We start from the raw sequence: 20,672 nt of genomic DNA, 5'->3' as shown, positions 1-20,672 counted from the left end.
GCCGCGAGCCCAGACCTCCATCCCGGACCCCCGACCCCGGCTCCCCGGCATCCCGGCGCCGGCCGGCTCCGCCGCTCCCGGGGCGGGTCGGGGCGGGTCGGGGCGGGCCGGGGCGGTGCGGCGGGCCGGGCCGGGGCGGAGCGGGGCGGTGCGGCGGGCCGGGCCGGGGGATCCGGCGCCGCCGGAATAAGAGGCTGCGGGAGCGCGGAGCGGCAGCGCCGTGTCCCCGGGAGCCGCTCGGCAGTCGGCGGGCTGCGGCCGCCCGGCCCCCATGGATAAATACAAAGGTGGGGCGGGCGCCACGCGTGTCTCTGCCCCGCGGTCCTGTCCGCCAGAGGCTCGCCGTGACGGCGGGGGGAGCCCGGGGGCCCGCGGCGGGGAGCCCTACCCGGCCCGCCGTCCCCACGCGCGGGCAGGTGCGGCGCCTGTGGCGGCCGGTAGTCTGCGGGGCGGGCGCTGGTCCCCGCGAGTGGGGCCGGCTGGAGGGGGGGGGTGTCTCGTCCTTGCCCATGAGTGGGGCCGGGGGCCAGCTGCGGGGTGGTCCCGGTCCCCGCGAGGGGGGCTGGGGGCCAGCTCAGGGAAGGGGTCGGTTCCCGCGAGGGGGGCCGAGGGCTAGCTTTTTTGGGGGGGGGGTCGCGTCCGTGCCCGCGAGTGGGGCCGGCTGCGGGGCAGGGGGGTCGCGGCGGCGAGTGGGGCCGGCTGCGGGGGGGGGGGGGGGTCGCGTGGCGGCGGAGCGCGGCTCGTGCCGGGGCGGTGGCGGGGGCGGTGCCGCCGCGGGAGCGGGGAGCGGGGCCCGCGCAGCCGGTCGCAGCGCGCCCCCGCACGGGGCTGCGCAATTCCCCTGTACTTCCTCCGGGCACTGGGCAGGGAGGAGTGGGGGAAACCTCGGTTTACACAATCTGTGGACTGAGCCCTTTCTTGCCGCTTAAACAGCGTCGTTTCATTTTCTGCAGCCGCTGAATTTCACTAACGTCTGTTCAGGTTTTCTTCTGAAGTTGCCGCTCTGCACAGACTTTCTACCCTCCCCGACTTAGCGGGCGCAGCGCTACGGTGCCCTGTTTTCTGCATGTAACTGGGCTCGGTGGTTATGGAGAGAGCAGGCAAGGAGAGTCTCTCCGCTTTCTCTCTGGCAGAGCTTGTCCAGGCTGGTGGTCACCCACAGCCCTCTTATTCCCTTATGGTCAAGGGCGCTGGCGCTTCCTGTGTGATGATGCTGGGTGACTGAGTACGGTTAATCTGAAATATGTAGTGCTGTGGGCAGCTCTTCAACGTCTCAAATGTCGGCGCTTGCTAGCTGAGGTGGGAGAAGGCAAGGTGAACTGAAGTGTTGGGGCCTGGGATGCTCAGGAGTACGTAGGTACTTCTTGATTTCTCCTGTTAGTGTATTGCACTTGCGGGGCACAAGTCTGCAGTAAATTCGACCTGGTCAGAGAAAATATGGCTCTCCTGGGGGGAGAGTTCAAGCTCCCCAAGGGGGGCACTGTCCCCCTTGGGAAGCTTGAATATCCAAGAGGGGAACTTAATGCTAGACAAACATGACCAGTCTGGACCTGTTACTGTCACATTGGCAAGACTTGGTTAGAACTGAGCAGATGTACTCAAGTTACCTAGCTTATGTTCACTGTTTTTAGTTTGATGGGGACTTAATATGCTAAGGCATCATATTGTTTGATTTTATTTTATGTTTCTAGGACTGTTTTTTTCTTTATTATGCTATGAGAGTAACTTAGTATTCCGATATGGTTGTTACTGTATTGCCTGTTGCATTTTGATCTGTTCCTTACAGTTGATGCTTTAGAGGCCTGATAACATCATGAAGCGCAATGAAGATGAAGCGCAATAGTAACATACTGTTAAGGATAACGATATAAATAAATTATTGTGTAGTCTTTTTTTTTCTGGCAGGGTCTGTGCAATCCCATTCAGTTCCAGTAGCATAGCAGTAGATTGATTAAGATTCAGTTATGTTTTGTATATTGTCTTAAACACGCACACTGCTCCCTCAGAGCAGCAAGGATGTGTTCTGCACATGTGTAATGAATAGCAAGTGCAACTGATTGCAGAGGCTTGCCAGTGCTTTCTGCGTTACTGGTAACGAGGGTGCGCGTGGGAGCCAGCACGCATTAATGAGGGTACTGAGGCATCTTAAGCTCTGCAGGGCAATTGCAGATGGTTGCAACAGCTCGTTTCGTGGGGGGAAGGTGAGGGTAGTCCCCAGCCCAGTGCAGGCACCTGGTGCTGAGGAGGCAGGTGGGGGGGAAGGGCCAAGTTAAGAGTATGTGGCAGTTGGGAACCCTTGGGAGCAGGTGGAGAAAGCAATTAAGTTATTACTCCTAATCAAGTACAGGGGCTCTGTGGATATTCCTGGTGATCACCCTTAACATGTGGTGGGGATCTCCTGCTGCTGGCCTGGCTAGTGTGGGATTCTTCAATCTTGCCACTAGCCAGGCCGAGCTCTTGTGCAGCAAAGTCCTGTTATGATAGAGATGGATGGGCTCAAAGAGCATTGTTGAGCAATATAGTGGTGCTTCAAGAGGAAGAATTTAACTCTAAGATATTTCCTGTTACTTAAAGGTTGCAAGCCTCAACAAACAGCACAATTTCTTTCCTTTAAATGTAGTTAGGGATGTACTTTATTCCAGCCTCTTACCTGGGGCTCACAAGAGGAGGTGTCCCACCTCCTACTTCAAAGGCATGGTGAAATAGCTGCAGGAGGACTGTGGAGAGCTGGGGGAGGACATGGGTGGGGTGGCCTGCAGCATGGCACCCATGGGGTGGGAAGGGTTCTGGGCAGTTGGACTTGTGTGGGAGGAAGTGAAGGAGGGAATGTGAGCTCTCCTGCAAATGACTTTCCCAGTCTCTGCAAATGGGGATGAAAGGCAAGCTGCTTAGGAAGAAACTCATGTTAGGCTACAGGAGCTCTGGATGAAGGTCTTGGTGTGTGGCAGCCTCTCTTTCCTGCCAGACCATGGTAAAGAGTCTCTTCTCCTATTGGTGAAGATGCTATTTAAAAAAAAAAGAAATCCACATTCTCCTCATGGTTTTTCAGAAGTGTCTGAGGCATGAAGAGCAATAGACACAACAGCCCAAGGAGGCAAGTGGGAGTCTTGCAGGGAACAGAGGGCCCATGTGAGCAAGGGATGGTAGCTGCACCCACAGCTTGGTACTGGCAAGGACAGAGCTGCCTGACCTCTCATTCCTGCTCTGTTCCCTGCAAGCGCGCTCTCTCCTCCTTCCTTTGTATTTGGCCTTTAAATATGAGATTCATGCAACTGTCCCATTTTGTGCTCACTGGTACAGCAGTACTGTGGCTCCTTGTCTACTCCTTGACCCTGCATGTCACACAGGCTGGTTTGGCATGACCTGTGACTGCACATCTCCAGAGCCATGCCGGGGGAAAGAGGGGCTGAGTGCACAGTGTTACTGATGAAGGGTGTGTTGGTGGCGTGCTTGCCCATCACCCACCTTGTGCTGAGTCCTCTCAGGCCAGCCCCTTGTCACCATGGTCACAGATGATTCTGCTGTGGTGTGACTCCACATGTGCAGTCTAAGATGTCAAATGATATGAGCCTTGAGAGATTTTCAAGACTGTTACTGTATTTTTAATGTTAGAGTTCTATAATGGAAATCAAAGAGTCATTGCAGATTAGTTATTCAAAGAAGGGTAGTTGACATTCTTGTTTTACTGTTTTTCTTAAGCAAAGACACAAGTATTGTATTTCTCTTCATCGGAGGGTCTCCCAGGGCTCTGCAGGGCATTGCTGGGATTTGCAGTGTTCCTGTAAGGAGTTATGCAGAAATTATCTTCTTAACAGAAACAGGGTTTAGTGTAGATAAGGATTAAAATGGCAACTTGGAAGAAAGATGAGGTGCTAGCTTGCTCATTAACATGTTTTAACTGGGGGCGGGGGGGAAGAGGGGGAAGATGTGTGGGTCTGTCTGGGACTTTGTTTTTGTGCACAAGGTTTGGGCAAACGTTTTTTAGCAAGTTCTTGCAAATACAGGGGATATGGTTGGGATTAGCAGCAAAGCAGAGACAAGAATACAAGACAATAGCTCTGACAGTCTGAGGCCCCTCTTTAAAATCTAGTTAATCTGCAGTTGATTCATGCTAACATGATCTAGGCTATCTGTAAACATATGTGGTTTCTCCTAAGCTGAGCATCAGCACAGCTGTAGTGTTTAGTTAATTGTCTTGTAGTAATTGGCAACTGGAGAAAACAGGGCAATGTATTGCCCTGTAGACCAAATCCAATGCAAAAACAGATGAAAACTAACATCCTGAGTAGCTCTGTAACAGGTATAACAACTTGCACTTATGTAGGAGTGACCCTGCTGGGTTTTGGAGAAGGGAACGGACTCTGTTGGGGAAATAGCAGCAGGAGTGCAGAGTTGCTTACTCAGCAGAGACCTAGGAGATTAAACCTTTTTCTGTGACTGAAACCACAGCCCATTTCAATTATACATTTACCGTGTCCGCCCTACCAAGCCACACTGTCACCCTTGCCAGTATATTATTTCTGTCTCTGAATGTAGCACAGCTGCATTTCTCATGTAAACAGGGCACCCAAGGATGCTCTGAGTTGTACTGTGTGCACATGCACCTCTGGCACTCTCCAGACCAAGACAAGCTCACTGCAAATGGTCAGAAGACCATGTGGGTGCTGGCTTCAGCCCCAGTTTGATCAACTTCAGTGGACTTTCTTGTGTGTGTGCTTACCTGCCAGGCCTGGGATGTTCCTTTTGCTACCTTCCAAAATAGTTGCTGGGACTTGCTTCCGCGCCTGAGATCAAGGCGCAGGAATCTGTGTGCAGCAAAGGGCAGTGGATGCAGCATGCTTTTAGTCTTGCTGCTACTGTATCCATGCCTGGTTTTGATCATTGAACGAAATTGCTAGGAAACTGCTCCCGAAGCTATCCGTGCTCACAAGCTCTGAGCCTTTGGGCACCTGCTGGAGGCAGGGCATGAGCTTTGTGGCTTTTGCTAGTGTGTCATGCAAGTCTTCCTGTAACTCCTCCACACCTTTGCTGCTCCCTTCCTCTCCCTGCAGCACGCTCTGTTTGCACTGTGCAACTGGGGGACCAGAGATAGCGCGTGAATGAGTTTATTGTTCAGGGGCTTTCACTGATCGCTTTCATTGAACACCCACAGCCCAGGAACACAAGGAGTATCTATGCAAAAATGCCTGTACTGCTCTTTTTTGGAGTGTGGCTGGCTCTCTTGGCTCCCAGCAGCAGCTGTGGACTGGTGCAACTGGACAGCCCACGCTCCTCCGGGCTCAGCTGGACTGTACACCAAAGCACTGCAGGCTTTTGAATCTACAGTCTAGACACCTGATCAAGTGAAAAGCCTCACTCCAAAATGTTTCTATCTCAACACAGAGCACATGTGAAGGATCTAAATGACTTGATGGAAGTCCTTAAGACTTTATGGTAAACCCAGAACCTAAACCCCAAGCTCCCTAATCTGTGGCCAGTGCCTTCCTTACACATCCATCCTGCATGGATCAGAGGAAACTAGAGGTGCTGTTCACTTCAGAACTCCTTTTAAGTCTCAAAATAACTTGCTGTCACCTCTGGAAAGGCAGGAGTACATTTGAGGCAGGGAAAGTGTATCTTCAGGGAATAGCAACCAGAGAGCCCAGAGCAGTAGGGAATGTCTCAGAGGACCAAAAATCAGCGAGGTGCACCTGTGAGTAAAGATGCAGAGCATGAACATATGGGAGATGGGTTTTCCTCTATGCAACTGCCTGGCTGAAGCACAGGTCCAGGTCTAACAAGTAAACTGAGTTCCTGTGGTCACACAGCTGGTTTGATAACCTGTGTGGTGGTGTTTACTTGTCTAGGAAGTTATGTCATCTGAGCTTTTCGCTCAGGTCAGCAGACAAGACAAAATAGCCCAGTCAGTGCTGTCAGCACACCTCTGTCATTCAGATGTGATTGACGTGGCCTTGCCATGAGGAGATGCAGGTGCAGATGGCAGCACTGCTGGTTTCTGGGCTGGAACCACTTACTTGGTTCTGGTTTGGGGGTGAAGGGATAAGTTCCAGTGAATGGATAAGCCCCCTGTTAGTAACTGGGAGAAAGCATTTGCATTGCAACAGCTGTATTGCAATTTGAAGGAGAGTGGCTAAACTTGAAGTTCTTGCTGTGAGATATTGTAGATGGTAAAGCTTTGTGTGAACTGAAGGAATGACTGTACGAGCTCACAAAAGAAAAAACTGTTTTGAACTCTTCAGTAGGAAGATGCTTCTCTGTAGCTGAAGTTCTTAAAAAAAAAAAAAAAAAAAAAAAAAACCAACAACAACAACCCCCAACCCCCTTAAAAATAAATAAAGGACAAGCTGAGATTTACCTGACCCCCAGGATCCAGAGCTCTAGGAGAAAAAGGTTGAAATGTAAACACAAGTTGCTAATGTTGGTAAAATGAGCCCTTTCTATGTCCCTCAACTATTCTTCGCATGCCCAGCAGTTGGCTTCTTAAACCTCTGCCAAGGTACTATTTGTGCTTCATTGCAGAAGCTGCAGGCAAAGCAGTGCTCACCCTGTGCCTGCATGCATCCTTCTGTAGAACTGAATGGCTTTCTGCTGCTGCAACAGCAAAATGAGAGACTAACTGGGGCTGAATGACATTGAGGCCAAGGAAAAAAAAATGACAGGGATAGTGATTGGAGTAGTGTAACTTGTGGCTGGTGGGTCAGGATCCCTGTGAGAACAGCTGTTGCTAAAGGAGAAGTGAGCTTTGTAATTATTACTGGCAAGAGAATTGACTTACTGTCTCTGCTGCGCTGCAGGCTGGGAGGCAGCAATGGAGCTCAGTTGTGGCAATGTAGGACCCACAGTATAGCGGGATCCTACCCGGGGGAGGCCCTGGGAACTGCACTAGTTTGGTCTGAAGTTCAAAACACGAGGGTCAGCATTCACTAAAATACTTTTTTCTTTTTTTCTTTCTTTTTCTTTTTCCACTGACCTATTGCCTTCTTTGTGGGCAAGATTCCATAGAAAGCCTGTCTGATGATGGCTTGGTGTATGGCAACATTGTCTTCAGTTATAAACAGCCCTGTCTGGAAGTAAATATCTCAGAATTATGGGATCAGACTGAAACTCCCACATAGCATACAGATTTGGCTGCTTGAGACTTAATAAAGCCAGTATTTTTTTCTCCCTTGGGTAGACTGTGCTATGTCTTGCATAGAGGTTTTTTCTGATATGTTTCCACCCGCTCCCCCCCTCGCCCCCCACCTTTGGATCTGCTTAGGTTAAAAACATAGTGGAAGGCTTATGAAAAGCCTGGGAAATAGAGATCCACAAGCCTTAGCTGGCAGTTCAGCCTGTGGGCTGCTTATTTCAGTGTGTGTGGGAATTTGAATCTCTTCCTGAGATAACCAGGAGCAGTAGTAGCCCCCAGCACAGGAGTGATGCACATGTTTTTCCAAGTGCTCTTGTGACTTAGGAGACTAAATCTTTTTTTAAAATATCTTTAGACTCCAAGTCTGACTAATAATTAATGGATCTAGGCTTTTCTGAGCCAGCATTAAGTTTGAGTGAAGAGGTGGGCTGCTTGGCAGTTTGGAAGCTTGTTGAAAATGTTTGCATAACACTTTGGCAGAAGTGCTTTGAAAGAGGTGGGCCTGAGCCAGGAGAGTCTTACAGCTCATACTCAAGTTGTGGCTTGAGACCTTCTGTCTCGGACTGAGTTAGATGGGGAGCAAGTCTTGGGTTGCTGATAGGATGGGATCTCCCTCCTGGAGCTTGTGTGTGCACCGAGGCAGCTAGCTTGGTCAGGTGATGAGGGGAGGTATGTGTGCAGGCTCCGGTGTGCCGAGATAAGATATCTGCAAACAAATCTCTGATCCGAAGTCATTCTGCAAATCTCATTGTTATTTATCACTACAAAGTATGAAAACTAAGTCTTGGGAAGAAAGAGCTGGCTCACAGGGGACGTGGGTTACCCAAGAGTTTTGCCATGTCAGTAGTGGCTTTAGCTGAATGTCTCTCCACAGGCATGTTTGAAATTTGGGGCTTTCTTCTGCTGAGGAATGTAGATGGGCCAGCTGCAGCCCCACAGGCTTCCAGCAGCTCCATCAACTTGTCACTTCTGTGGAACAAGCTACTGCATGTGTCCAGTTTGTCTCAGTGCCAGAGAACTCCAGCTTTTGATGGGCCTGTTGTGAATGGGCTGAAATCAGTAATAATGCAAAGGACACTCTCTAGTATCTGCTGGTAACAGGTATGCAGTCACACTGGTCAAGTGGCCAACATTTATTGTGGCAAAAGACTGTAAATGCAGAAATTGGGACTGCCTTAAGGTATGGCCAATCAGACTTCTGCAGTGGCTTACGGTGGCTAAAGGCGCTTTGTCCCATCCATCCCATCATCAGCTTTATCCCTGCTACTTTGCCAGGGAGCATGTCCTGTCTGCTCAGTTCAAGTTCAGAGTGTTCAGGAATATTTTGCATATTACTGCAACCTCTAAAAATGTGCCTTGTAGTCTTGGATGTTGGGAATTTACACTGCTTTTATTGTCATGCTTCTTAGACTTCCCCATTGCCCTGGGGTATACAGAATCGGGCAAAGAGCTGGGATTATAATGTCCTGTTCCACATCTGTTATAGGATTGCCTGATTTTTGGCAGCTGATGAAGTATGATAAAGCCCTGTATGAGAAGAAAACTCTTTAGACTAATTGTGCTCAATCTACAAAGCAGCTAAGATCTCTTTACCTTGCTGTAGTTAGCTGAGCTAAAGGATGGGGTGTAGGATCCACTTCATCTAACACCAGCCAGGTTTTTGCTCTCTGATGGAAATTCAGTGTGTGTGCACATGCCTGCATGCGAAGGCATCTCTCATCATCTCATTTGTTTGAGAAGTTATTTTGTGGGAATCACAGCAGCTGTGTGCTCTCATTGTATGTGGTGCTTGGTGCCTTGCTTGTCAAGTTGGATGAGGGGACTAAAGTGCTCAGTAACTTGTTTGACTGCCTTGTGGCTATATCCTTTGCTGAACCTTGCTCTCATGAAATCTAAAGGGAAAACTGTAAAACAGTGAAGAAGATGAGCTGTGTCTGAAACTGCATAAGCGAGATCAGAGTGGAGATGGGATACAAAGCCAGCCAGTCCGGCAGGCTTTGCAACTCCCTGTGGGCCATAAGCCAACCTTCCCGAGGCCAAGACTGCAGCAGAGCCGGCTGCACGCTGGTCAGGCAGGCTCTCACGTCGCTCTGTTGCTGCTGGGGTCTGGTTGCTCATGTTCGTGGTGCAGCACTGTGGCTACGTGCTTCTCCTCCTGAAGTTTGCAAGTCACGTAGGTGGTTTGCGTTATCTGAGGCCTGTTGAACTTGGTACCTGGGGCTGTAAGTGTGAACCATGCTGGAGCTGTAGCAGCTTTTAGAGTTCAGTATCCTCAGCTTTCTCTTCATATCGACAGTCACCAGTGTCCCAGAGCAGTACAAAATCAGCAGTGAACTCCCCCCCTTCCCCGGTATCTGTACTCCTCCCTTACTTATGTGTTGATGTGCTCTTGTGTTGAGCAGCAGTCAGAGCTGAATGCTCTTGTCACTGATGTGCAGCCTGTATGCAGTCCTGGTATCTCTAAAAGCCAGTGACCTCTGGAACAAGCAATCTCTGCAGAGCAACTTCTCATGTGTGCTTGGTCTCCTTCATTCTACCAGTTCTTTGCTGTAACTCCTTTGGCTGGTCTGTGAGGAAGCTGTAGGAAAATGGAAGGCAGCACTGGACTAACCTTGTCATCATGGTCCTAATTAAGTGTTACTGGATTTGTCTATAACTTAACCTCATCGTAACACTGAGGAGTTAAAAATACAATGCTGCTTCTGCACGCCAAGCCAGTGCATTGCATTTCAGCTGATAAGGACCCACACTGTTGCAGGCTGAGGGCTGTTTGGGATAAGGAACAACCTAAGGGCATGCTGAGAAGGTGCAACTCAGATGTTCTCCAGGGTTATAGAGGAGATGTGCTCACCTTCATACGAAATCAAAAAGCTGAGTTTCTTCTTTCTTGTACAAAATAAACTTCCATGCCGTTTAACAAAACATAGTTTGTAAATGATTTACTCTTGAGCTAAGCACAGTATAATTTTATAAAACACAGGTTCTCATTACTGCTTTAACTTCATTGTCTTCCCTTTTCCAGTCATATTATTTGATACATATAAGTGTGCATGGATGCACAGTGTCTTTCAACTTTCTATGATGAGCAATGCCTGCTGGTGGTGATACTTGGTTGCCTAGAAGCCATGTCAATTTAATTTTCTTGCTGCTGGTAAAGCTTTGAAACTGTTCCCCTAGTGGAGACATGACACTTCTGCACCTGAAAGATAACCTAATTTCACAAAGAAAGGAATTATTTGCTTGTTTGGTACTGGTTGCCCTAATGCAATACTGTGCAGACACTGTGACTGCTTCAAGTACATCATAAATGTAACAACCTTTGCAAACCAGGCCTGGGTTACATCTGATTCCATGTGGATTCTAAGGCCTACTTTAGTAAATCAATCTTTATGTATGTATATATGTGTTTATGCTAACCTATGCTTTGAGTTTTCTGGGATATTGACTTGTAATTCTTTCTCTGAGCCTGATCTACAGATATTGAGACACTGTTAATGTAGTCTGTCATCTGAGTGCTTAGATCACAGTAGATAATCACCCTTTTAGCTCAGCAGGCTCTTGTGGTGTGGGGTTTTTTTTTGGTTTTTAATTGCCTGTATGTGCCAAAATACTGATCAGCCCAAATACATAAGCCGGAGTAACCCATTTATATATTAAGTCAGTGTAAACTGGTAATATATGAAGCAAAACAGACCTGAGTGAGGATGTAGTTGGTTTAAGTCTGTGTCCATATGGGAATTTGTACTAGTTAACTTAAGGGAATTTAATTTAGTTTTCAGATCAGGCTGTTTAAACAGATGCACTCTTCTAGTAGAAGAGGTCTATTTCTGGAAACTGAAGTGGAAGTTGGGGGGGGGGGGCGGGTGGAAAGGGAAGGAAAATGGCAGTCAGGATTCTCGCAGGTTATCACAGAGCCCGAATTCCCGTCCCTGGCTGAGAAGGGAAACAAATGCTTTGTAGACCCAGGAGGCTCAGCATTCCCAACAACAGAATAACTTATTTTTAATTCTGATAGCTCACTAGACTGCTCAAACCAAGACTAATGACAGTTTTATCATACTGTTTAGAACCGGATATAGCAAGCTTTGGGCAGTGCCGCGGCTGAGAAACCCATGGCTGCTGCGGGGAGGGAGTGCAGGCACATGCACAAGTCGGGCATCCACACCTCCAGCAAACCCAGCCTAGGCTGAGCACGCTCTGGTCTGGGTCTGGGGCCAGCACCCACGGTTTGACTTCGGTAGCAATTCTTTTCTAAATGGCATGGGATTTAATTTTCGTGTTTTTCTGGACAGGCTACATCAATGTTTCCTCAATTCTTTGGCTTAAATAATGTCATTCCCCTTGGGTTACGTGTTTTTTCATTTGCTGTTGATATCATTTCAGCTATGGTGATTCTTTTATTTTTGTGGCAGTTGGTTACAAATACCACAGGAATTTTAAAGCACGTGGATAAACAAGAATGCAGCCAGTTGTTCAAGCACAGTGTGAGAGGATTTGAAGATTGTATGTAGAATGTCCTATTAATGCTGTGCATGTGATAAAATGGAGTATCCTTTTAGCTAAAGTAGGTAGCTTAGTGCCTGTTTGAAACTAGGGTGTTGCTATAAAACCAGTGTAAAAACAGTGGGCTGTCGTACACAAACTTCCAAATTACACATCCTTCCATCATTCAGCTACCTGGTGTCTCCATTAAGAAACGTGTATCTGGAAGACGCTCTATTTCTAAGATATTCTTGTTATATTTAACTCTAGTCAGACAACCTCATGCTGACTTTCCTGATCAGCTGTAAAATCTTTTCAGTTTGCTTTTGTTCTCATACTGGACTGAGTTTTTGTTGGAAATACTCAGTTTTCAGCATATGTTCTTGTTTTTCCCTGGTAAACATAAATGTCTATTGGCCCATACTTAGAGGGGGTGGAAAGGGCCAAATTCATTCCTGGTGTCACTCCAGCATAGTCATTGGACTGACCACAAGGATCAGAATGGATCTAAGATTTATATTAGGTTTACTCCAGGTTTTACCAGTTTTATTGATACATTACTTGACTGTGTTTCTGGTGCAATTGATAAAGATGCCTTTGACATGCCAAGAAATCTAATTTTAACGTAACAAAAGCTGACTTGTGATAGAGCAGTAATGTAGAGTTGGCAACTCATTAGCTGAATGAAAATGCTAATGTTTCCGGGTGCTAATGGAACAGACTTGACTGACCCTTGCTCCAGACATAATTACTTGGACCATGAAAGATGGGGAGGCACTAGCACCCTGGAGATGTGCTGTATTAAAATGCAGCCAAATTGTCTGTGGAGACCTCAGCAAGGTCTGAGGGCCCCCTGGTGTTAAGAGCTGCAGAGCAGATAGTGGGAGAACCTGTGTAGACCTTGTCAGTGCTCAGCATCTTGAGCTTCTCTGATGTCCTAGGCTCAAGAGGCTTCTGATAAAATTGTGCTCCTGAGAATTTTTTCTAATCCCAAATTCTATGTTGCAACTTCAAATTTTCATTCAGAACTTAATTATATGATTGCCTTCCTTGTACATACATTCAGTTCTTGTTTGTGTTATTCCCAAACATGCAGGCCTGCTCTGGACATGTCACAGTACAGCAAGAAGGTAGTAAAATATTCTATTTTAAATTTGTAAACAGAGTTGCTGCTTAGCACAGAGCTGCTGACTCTTCTAGATGAAAGAGTCAAATGGCAAACTTTTGATTGGAGCTGGATCAGGAAAATCTTTGATCTAGAAAAGATGATTCAGTTAGCAGCAAAGAACAATTCTTTTATAGTGAGTTTAGAAATAAAACTGAAGATCCAGGCTATGGTGGCTTCAACATGTCAGTCGTAGTGTATATTGTGAGAAAATGAAAACCATAACTTCTGAAATGAAGTGTGGAGGCTTTTCTGACATTGGTTGCCAAGAGTTTTCCTTGAAGCCAGAAAGGATTGCAGGTGGGGAAAGGTCACTCCTATTGAGATAGGAACAGTAATCAATGTGGACAAGCCAGAAAGGGGAAAGACTTCACTTCAGCATCACAACCCAAGCCAGAGGTGGGGCCAGGGTTACAATTCAGGTCTTCTGACCCTGAGTCAGACCCATAATCAATGTACACTGGCTCCCCTTCATCCTCACCTGATCTGTCATCTTTGTCACTGCTTGCAGCTCGCTGGATGAATAAGCAGAAGCAGTCAGACTCGGCTCAGTAACAGAATCGGCTCCAGTTGCATGAAGGAGGGATGGCCAACTTCTTGCTACTGAGCTGCTTTTATTTAGAGCCAGGTGTTCGGACCCAGATCAGTACAGCTGTGTTTGTGTGACACTGCAGCTGACCAAGTAAACACAGCTGGACCCAGTCTGGGTCTCTATGCCAGCCACAGCACACATGCACACAGTGAGCTGTGTGATTTGGTTGGTGTGCTGCACAGCCAGGATCCTGGGGATGTGGTGAAATTTATCTGGCTCCCAAGCCAGCTGTTGGCAATACCCAGTACAAAAGAAAAGTGTCCTCAGTGTGCGTTTCTTCTTCAGCTTTGTTCTACATCCACCCACTGGCCTATGTTTTGTTCTGTGCTACTGTCCTTGGTAGGCTAAGAACAAACGGGTTATCTACCTGGAGAGCATCAGAGAGCGTTGTAGGTGTGCAGTAGGTGATGGAGACCTCATTGACACTGTTGCCTTGTGAAAACTCATCCATCTACCAGCTTATTCCTGCTTGAGAAGGATGGTCCAGCCCTCAGCCTTACAGTCCCGCCTCCTAACCTGCACCATTTCTGGTATTCGCTCTCCTTTCCACTCATTCAACTAGCAACAGTTTGCCAAGTTATTATTCTGCTAGCTTGACTCACTGACAGACCAGAGGGGCAAGGAAAGTGGGAGCAGCAAGATGTCAGTGTTTGAATATTCAAAGTGATGTGGCTTTCCTCAGTTCTCTTGGGAGATTATTGCATGGTTTGAGAGATCTCATTACTTCTAGGAACGTGATGTAAAAGGGTTGTGAATTATTAGTGCTGAATGTATATAATGGAAGAGTAAGATAATTTCTTGGCATGGCAAAAAACTCCCCCTTTCACTAATGCCAAAGAACAGCTAGTGCTGTGCTGAGAATTGGGGAAAGTGTGTGTTCCAGAGGATGCACTGAAGACGCAGCTATCCACATTGCATGCTGTCACCTAATTGGAACCATCCTGGCTCTCAAGTGTCTCAGCCAACCTGTGCTCAGAAGACAGCTGCTGCCCTCTTGTAACATAACTGTGCGGTTAGCCAGGCTAGTATAAATGTGAATGCAGAAGTTGTTCTTGTGGATGATCCAGAAGCCCAAGGTTTGCAAAGGGAAGTGGAGAGAGTGTGGCTGGAGGGAAGCAAGACCTTCACCTTCCCTTGGGAAGGCTGGGCTGTTGAGCTGGTCTGTGGTCAGGCAGTGTGGACAGGACAGCAGGAACTACCCTCATTGTGGTCAAGAGTGCTTCTTAAGCCCATTGCCGTACAGTGGGGAAGGCCAGGGCAGCTATGCCTGCCTCTAACAGTGTGTGGGCCAGCCCTCTGTGCAGACGAGGGACCAGCTCTTGCTGCTGCAGATCAGGGCTGACTGACTGACTGCATCCTTTGCTTAAGGAAGGAATGGGGTCACAGGTCCTACCTTCATCTTTTTCCCCTGGTGGTATGTGTGGGAGGGAGATGGCACCTGCTATCCGTTCTTCAGAACGGACTGAAAGCTCCCAGATGTTATCAGATCCCAACTTCTCTTTGTACATATTATTGTATTTTGTTTTGCTGATGTGTTGCCAGGTGTTACTCCCATTTTCAAAGTTCTGCAAAGATATACAGAAGGGAGGTGCCTTCTCTGAAGGCTTGAGCTGGAGATGGTCCCATTTATTTATCTGAAATAGCGTTAACTGTGGCAGTGGCCCCTCTGCCACATAGAGAAGACTTAGCCAAAGAATCTGGCCTTTGGGTTGTGTCTCTGCCCTAAATACTAGTCTCTGTAATAAACTGGCTCTGAACATATACAATGAGGTTAAATGCTTTTATAGAACATAAGATAGATATCTATCTTCAGGACCAGTTTATTAGAGACTAGTAGTTATGTTAAAGGTGGAAAATGAGCTCAGTGAAGCTAGAAAGGAAAAGGGATAGTGTGGGGATATGAATTGGGTTATGTTTGATGGTGTAGGAAATTAGGACAGAAGACTGAACTGACTGTCACATATAAGCAAAAGAGAAACCTGACGGACTGAAAACATGTCACAGTTCTGGCTAACCCCAAGTAAACACCCAGCAGTGTGTAGCATGGCAGTACAGGTGTACTCCTAGTTATTGGTGGTACTTTTGCTCTTCCCAGGCTTCAGTTCACTCCTGTCTTGAGCGTATAACACTACCTTTACATAAAGCAGTATTGTGAAAAATTAGTGACTTTACCCAATGGCACCGCACAAATGTTAAAGAAGTCATATGTTCTAGTGAGTAGCGTTGGTTATATGTATGTTAGCAAAAAAGATTAAAACAGGAATTCCAGTCCTCCAGGAAGTGGCCTAAATGGGGCTACAAATGAAGCCACTGGAGATCTTCACACCAGAGGAGGCTTTTAACGTTTGACAGAACAGTAATTGGGTAATATACAGTGAGAAGATTCATCTACAGCTATAAAAATATAGCCTTTGAAATCCATTGGTTTTTGGACAACTTCCAGGTGTTTATGAATTATAAATGGCAGTTAAAGTACCTGAAAACTTTGGTGCCATAATGGTTATTAACTACTCTTAATGTATGCTGTGACAAAATATAACTTCAGTCTAGAATCAGTGGCAATTCTCAAAGCTATAGGTGTGTTTAATGTTGCAATTATTTGTTGAGACTGTTACACAGTCTCTTTCAAGTGGAGGGAAATTGATGTAATAAACATTGTATCAGAAAATCAAAACAAGGCTGCAGAAATTCCTGTTTGACAGCAAAGACCATAATATTTAAGTAGTAGGACAAAAGGATAATAAATGCAGTAGGGAACAAGGAAATCGTGTAGTAATGGCAAAAGATTCAGACACATGGAAAATTCAATTCTATGGAGAGTTAAGTCACTCTTATGTAATCGAGATCAATGGCAATGAGCTGATGTCAGTATTGGACTGACTTAATGCATGGATGGAAAACTGTGTCCTCTCAAAGACCTGCTAATAGAGTGGAAGTTCCATACAGACTGGACTTCCATTAACTGCTCATCTACCTACAAGGGGCCTGATCTAAACCCAGCAGAAATAGATGGGATTTCTACTAACCTGAAATTGATTTTTTTGGGGGGAGGGGGGGTGTCTTATTCTTTAAAAAAAAAAAAAAAAAGTCAATAGAAGACAACAAACAGTAAGAACCCGCAATGAGCATCTGCCCTTTTGCTGGTTGTTCAGGGTGAAACTTAATCCCTTGCTTTCCATCGGTCTGAGCCTTTTGCACTATGGATCACCTGCTCATCGCTCCAGGTAGGGCTTCATTGGCCCAGCAGCCTGGGAAAACCCCTGTGCAGGCGGGAATTTCTTTCCTGGAGCCCCAGCTTTTGGCTGGAAGGGGCTGTACCTGGCCCCAGCATCCCCTCTGCCCCAGAACCAGAGGAGGGGATATGGAGACTCCAGCAACATTGCAGAGTAACAGCATTGCAAAAGTGTCTGCAGGCCTCCCAGCCTTCTCCTGGCATGACTGTGGTCCTGTGAGACAACAGATGAGGAGGAGGGGAGGCAGGGCAGGACAAAAGCCTCTGCACCTGCATGAGGTGCGCCTGAGGGGAGCATGCAGCAGAGGCACCTAGGGAAGGTCCTGCACTGAGTGCTGTGCTGTGGCAGAATTTGGTAGGAGCAGCAGTCTTAGAGCTTGTCCCTGAAAATATGCAACCATTAGCCTGGCAGTCGTACAGGAAACACCAGAGCACTCTCTTTGGCGTGAGCGTGCTGTGGTTAATGTTATCTGAGGATTATCTTTGCAAGGAGCGGTAGCAATGCATAATCCTGGAAGTGCATGGCTGGTGTAAGAGAATAGGCAGCACAGCAGGAGGAAGAAGCACAGACAGTGCTGCAGCGCCTGGCTCCTGGAAGAGCTGTTTGGGTTCAGCATGACTTGGAGCAGTTCCCCTTTGGCCACCTTGAATGGTGCTGGTTGTTGGGCAATCTGCTGGACCTGAGAATGAAGCCAAGCATCCTTGATGCTGCTTTGAGAGCCTAGAGGAGGTTCTGGGGTGGGTCTGTGTTGTGTTGGGACTTGCCAAAGATATTTCAGTGGTGAGCATCAGCCACCCCTTGACCAAAGGGAACTTCTGGTGGGAAACGATGGTCTCTGAGAGACTCTTCCCCAGATGAAATGGGTTTGATGTCCTGGACTGGTTGGTGTATAAGAAAACATGCCTGTAAATCAACAAATTGGGAAAAAATGTCATCTGTTAAATGGAAGCGGATGGAGCTGTCACATGAAGTAGAATGTGTGGGTGGGTGAGTATTAACAGACAAGTGAAAGATTTGGGGAGAGAATGAGAGAAAAGGGGACGGGATAATCTGACCTTTGACAGTTTCCAGAGCAGGGAAAGACTGAAGGGAGCAGGTGAAGTGGTTGTGAGGTGTTTAAGGGTGTCCTCACAGGAGAGGACCTGAGCTGATCAACACCTCATCCCCAACAAGAAGGGGAGCCCCCACACATATCCTTAACTTTCCCTCCTGGCTGGACACTTCATCTGCTTGCCTTGTGCCAACTCTGATATTCATTCCACCCTCTCTTGAGCCAGTTCACCTGGGCAACTTGAAAAGATCAAAACAAAATTAAAAAAAAAAAACCTCTGCTGCATTAATCTTCTGGTGGATTAGAGTTGATATGGCTGAGTGCAGGGTGTGATTGAATACTCTTGCAAGTGCAGGGGAGGGCTGAAACTGGCCAAAGGCAGGGAAAAGGAAGAGGAAAGAGGAGCACGGGGTATTCATTAGTTCTGTGGGCTCCTTATGCTGAAAGCTTCTTGGTCATTGAAATAACCTTGGTGTTCCCCTAGGTCAGCTTGTGGAGAAACAGAAAGTATGGAAAGGATATGGAGGAGGGTATAACATAAAGACAGCAAATAAGCTTTCTCTTCAGTGCCTTAGACATTTCTTCTGCATTTCTTCTAAGCCTTTTAAGCTTAACCAAATGTTTTCTGCACTATGGAATAACCACTCCTAAAAATGGTGCTAAAGAGGGGAAGACATCCTTGGCTTTGAGAGCAATGTTAAAGTGACTGTATTGACTTCCTGCTCTGCAGATCTGTTGGAAGTTGGCCTATGTCTTCCCTGAGAAACAGCTGCTCAGAAATTTGGGAGGAAAAATATTTTATTCTTCGCATTCTGGCGGATTTGAGACCCACCAGCTGGCTGAGGAGCCTGCCAAGGCTCCGTATGGTTGTGGAAATGTACAGTAACTGGGCATAAGTAGCTGTAAGCCCCTTTTGGACTTAAGTGTGAAAATGTCTTAATACTGGGAAGCTGTCGAATGTCTCTTTCAAAGTAGAAATAAATCAGAAGAGAATTGCTATGTCTCTGCCAATAAACAAACTCATTCTGGGGAGTTTACTGTCCCTGTTTCCACAGTGCCTTTTAGGCTCTGCCTCTTGGCTGGAGCTGTCCAAGCCCTCCAAGACCTTCATGCTTTTGATTTCTATACTTGAAATATGATGTTCAGCTTAGAAAATTGGTTCTTAAATTGAATCTTTTGACTGCTTGTATCCATTTTGTGCATCAAATTATTTGTATTATTTCAATCTGAGGACAAAATTTTGGTCATATTGAGGAAGATCTCCCACTGATGTCAAGAAGTTAGGCTCTAGTCCTAACAGATTGAATTAAATGAGCAGAGGTGGATGCAAGACTCCTGTTAAAGTGACTTTGCTATGCAAATGCAATTTGTCAGATATATATTTTATATATTTAGAATATTTACCTAAATACATATATATCAGATTTGCTTTCCTCAACTCCATCCCCCCCGCCCATGTGGAGAAAAGTTTAAATGAAGTATTTTGTTTGACTACTGTAAATGAAGTATTTTTACTGCTGTAAGTCAAAATGAAATATGTTCATCTAACCCTATGGGAGGAGGGGCGGGAGGGAAAGGCCAAGAAAGAAAGTGTGTGATGCACTAGTGGGAGGTGTTCATATACTTCCAGGATTGTGTGATGTAACTTGGCACAGTGCCAATGTTTCAACTATAAATTGAATGCAGGTGATTGCTGATTAAAATGAGCCTGCACAATATCAAACTACTGCATCTGTTTGGTTTAACATAGCATCTAGAAATACAGGTGAGAGAACCAGATTCTGTCTGTCTGGCGATATATACATGTTCTTGTCTCTATTTTAGTTCTGAAACCGAAACACAAATGATCCACTGATATGCTTATGTTGCTCTCTGAGCTTAAAAACCCCAAACACACCTTACTGCTTATGTTTAGTTTTGGGGAAAATGTTCACATGTTAGTACACGCTATCATCTTACAGTTTTGATGTGTGTAAGCCTCTCATGAGATGACTGGCTTGGTGAATAAAGGAAGAGCAGTGGATGTTCTTTAACTTGACCTTAGTAACGCTTTTGCCACTGTATCCCACAACATCCTCATACACCCACTCATGGAGCACAGGTTAGATGAGTGGACAGTGAGGTGGATTGAAAATTGATTGAACTGTTGGGCTTAAAGGGTTGTGATCAGCATGAAGTCTAGCTGGAGGCCAGTCAATAGTGGCATAACCCAGGGTTGGTACTGGGGCCAATACTGTTGAACATCTTCATTAATGACGTGGATGATGGGATTGAATGCACCCTCAGCAAATTTGCCGATGATGCAAAACTTGGAAGAGTAACTGATAAGCCAGGTGGTTTTGCTGCCATTCAGAGGGAGCTCAACAGTCTGGAGAAAGGTGCAGAAAGGAACTTCATGAAGTGAAACAGAGAGGCCGAAGTCCTGCACCTGAGGAGGAATAACCCCATGTACCAGTACAGGCTGGGGAGTGATTGGCAGGAAAGCAGCTTCGCAGAGTTGTTTGCAGTTTGTGGAGTCTCCATCCATGGAGAGGGTCAAAATGTGACTGGACATGGTCCTGGGCAACCTGCTGTAGCTGACCCTGCTTGAGCAGAGGGGTTGGACTAGACAATTTCCAGAGGCACCTTCCAACCTCAGTTGTTCTGTGATTCTGTGACTAGTGAAACATTGTGGTCAGTAGCACAGTGCATAATCTCTTCAAAAGGATTGCTGCAGTCAGCTGGAAATCTGAAGCAGAGCATACTTTATTCCGGCCCTACCAGCTGCTGGTGCTAGGTGCACACTTATTTACAGAGGAGAAATTTGTAAACAAAACAAAAGCTACAGGCTGTCTTATGATGCTTCTCTATAGAAGCACAGTCTTTGTGAAAGTTATAGCTTTGTGTGCAGGGCATATTCCCATAACATGTTACACAGTTGCATGAATGAACTACCATCCTATCTAGATCACATTGGATCTACTTTTGGTACACTCCAGGTACCTGAACTTGTGGCTGTTCAGATATCCTACAGACAAAAA

At 46.6% G+C, this 20,672-nt stretch overlaps 1 protein-coding gene across 2 annotated transcripts in view; it reads left to right on the top strand.

The window, feature by feature from the left end:
* Positions 1-210: 210 nt before the first annotated feature.
* AFAP1L2 (actin filament associated protein 1 like 2) overlaps positions 211-20,672 on the top strand; it is an 82,378-nt gene continuing 61,916 nt past the window's right edge. For both annotated transcript variants that reach the window (XM_067300283.1, XM_067300282.1), the window contains exon 1: positions 211-287. In XM_067300283.1, coding sequence (XP_067156384.1) covers positions 272-287 — 16 coding nt within the window. In that variant the 5' untranslated portion in view covers positions 211-271. The remainder of the gene's footprint in view (positions 288-20,672) is intronic.

This window comes from Apteryx mantelli, chromosome 7 (genome assembly GCF_036417845.1).
Source record: "Apteryx mantelli isolate bAptMan1 chromosome 7, bAptMan1.hap1, whole genome shotgun sequence".
Taxonomy (NCBI): Eukaryota; Metazoa; Chordata; class Aves; order Apterygiformes; family Apterygidae; genus Apteryx; species Apteryx mantelli.
The sequence above is the reverse complement of the archived record's forward strand: the minus strand, read 5'-3'. Positions and strand labels throughout refer to the sequence as shown.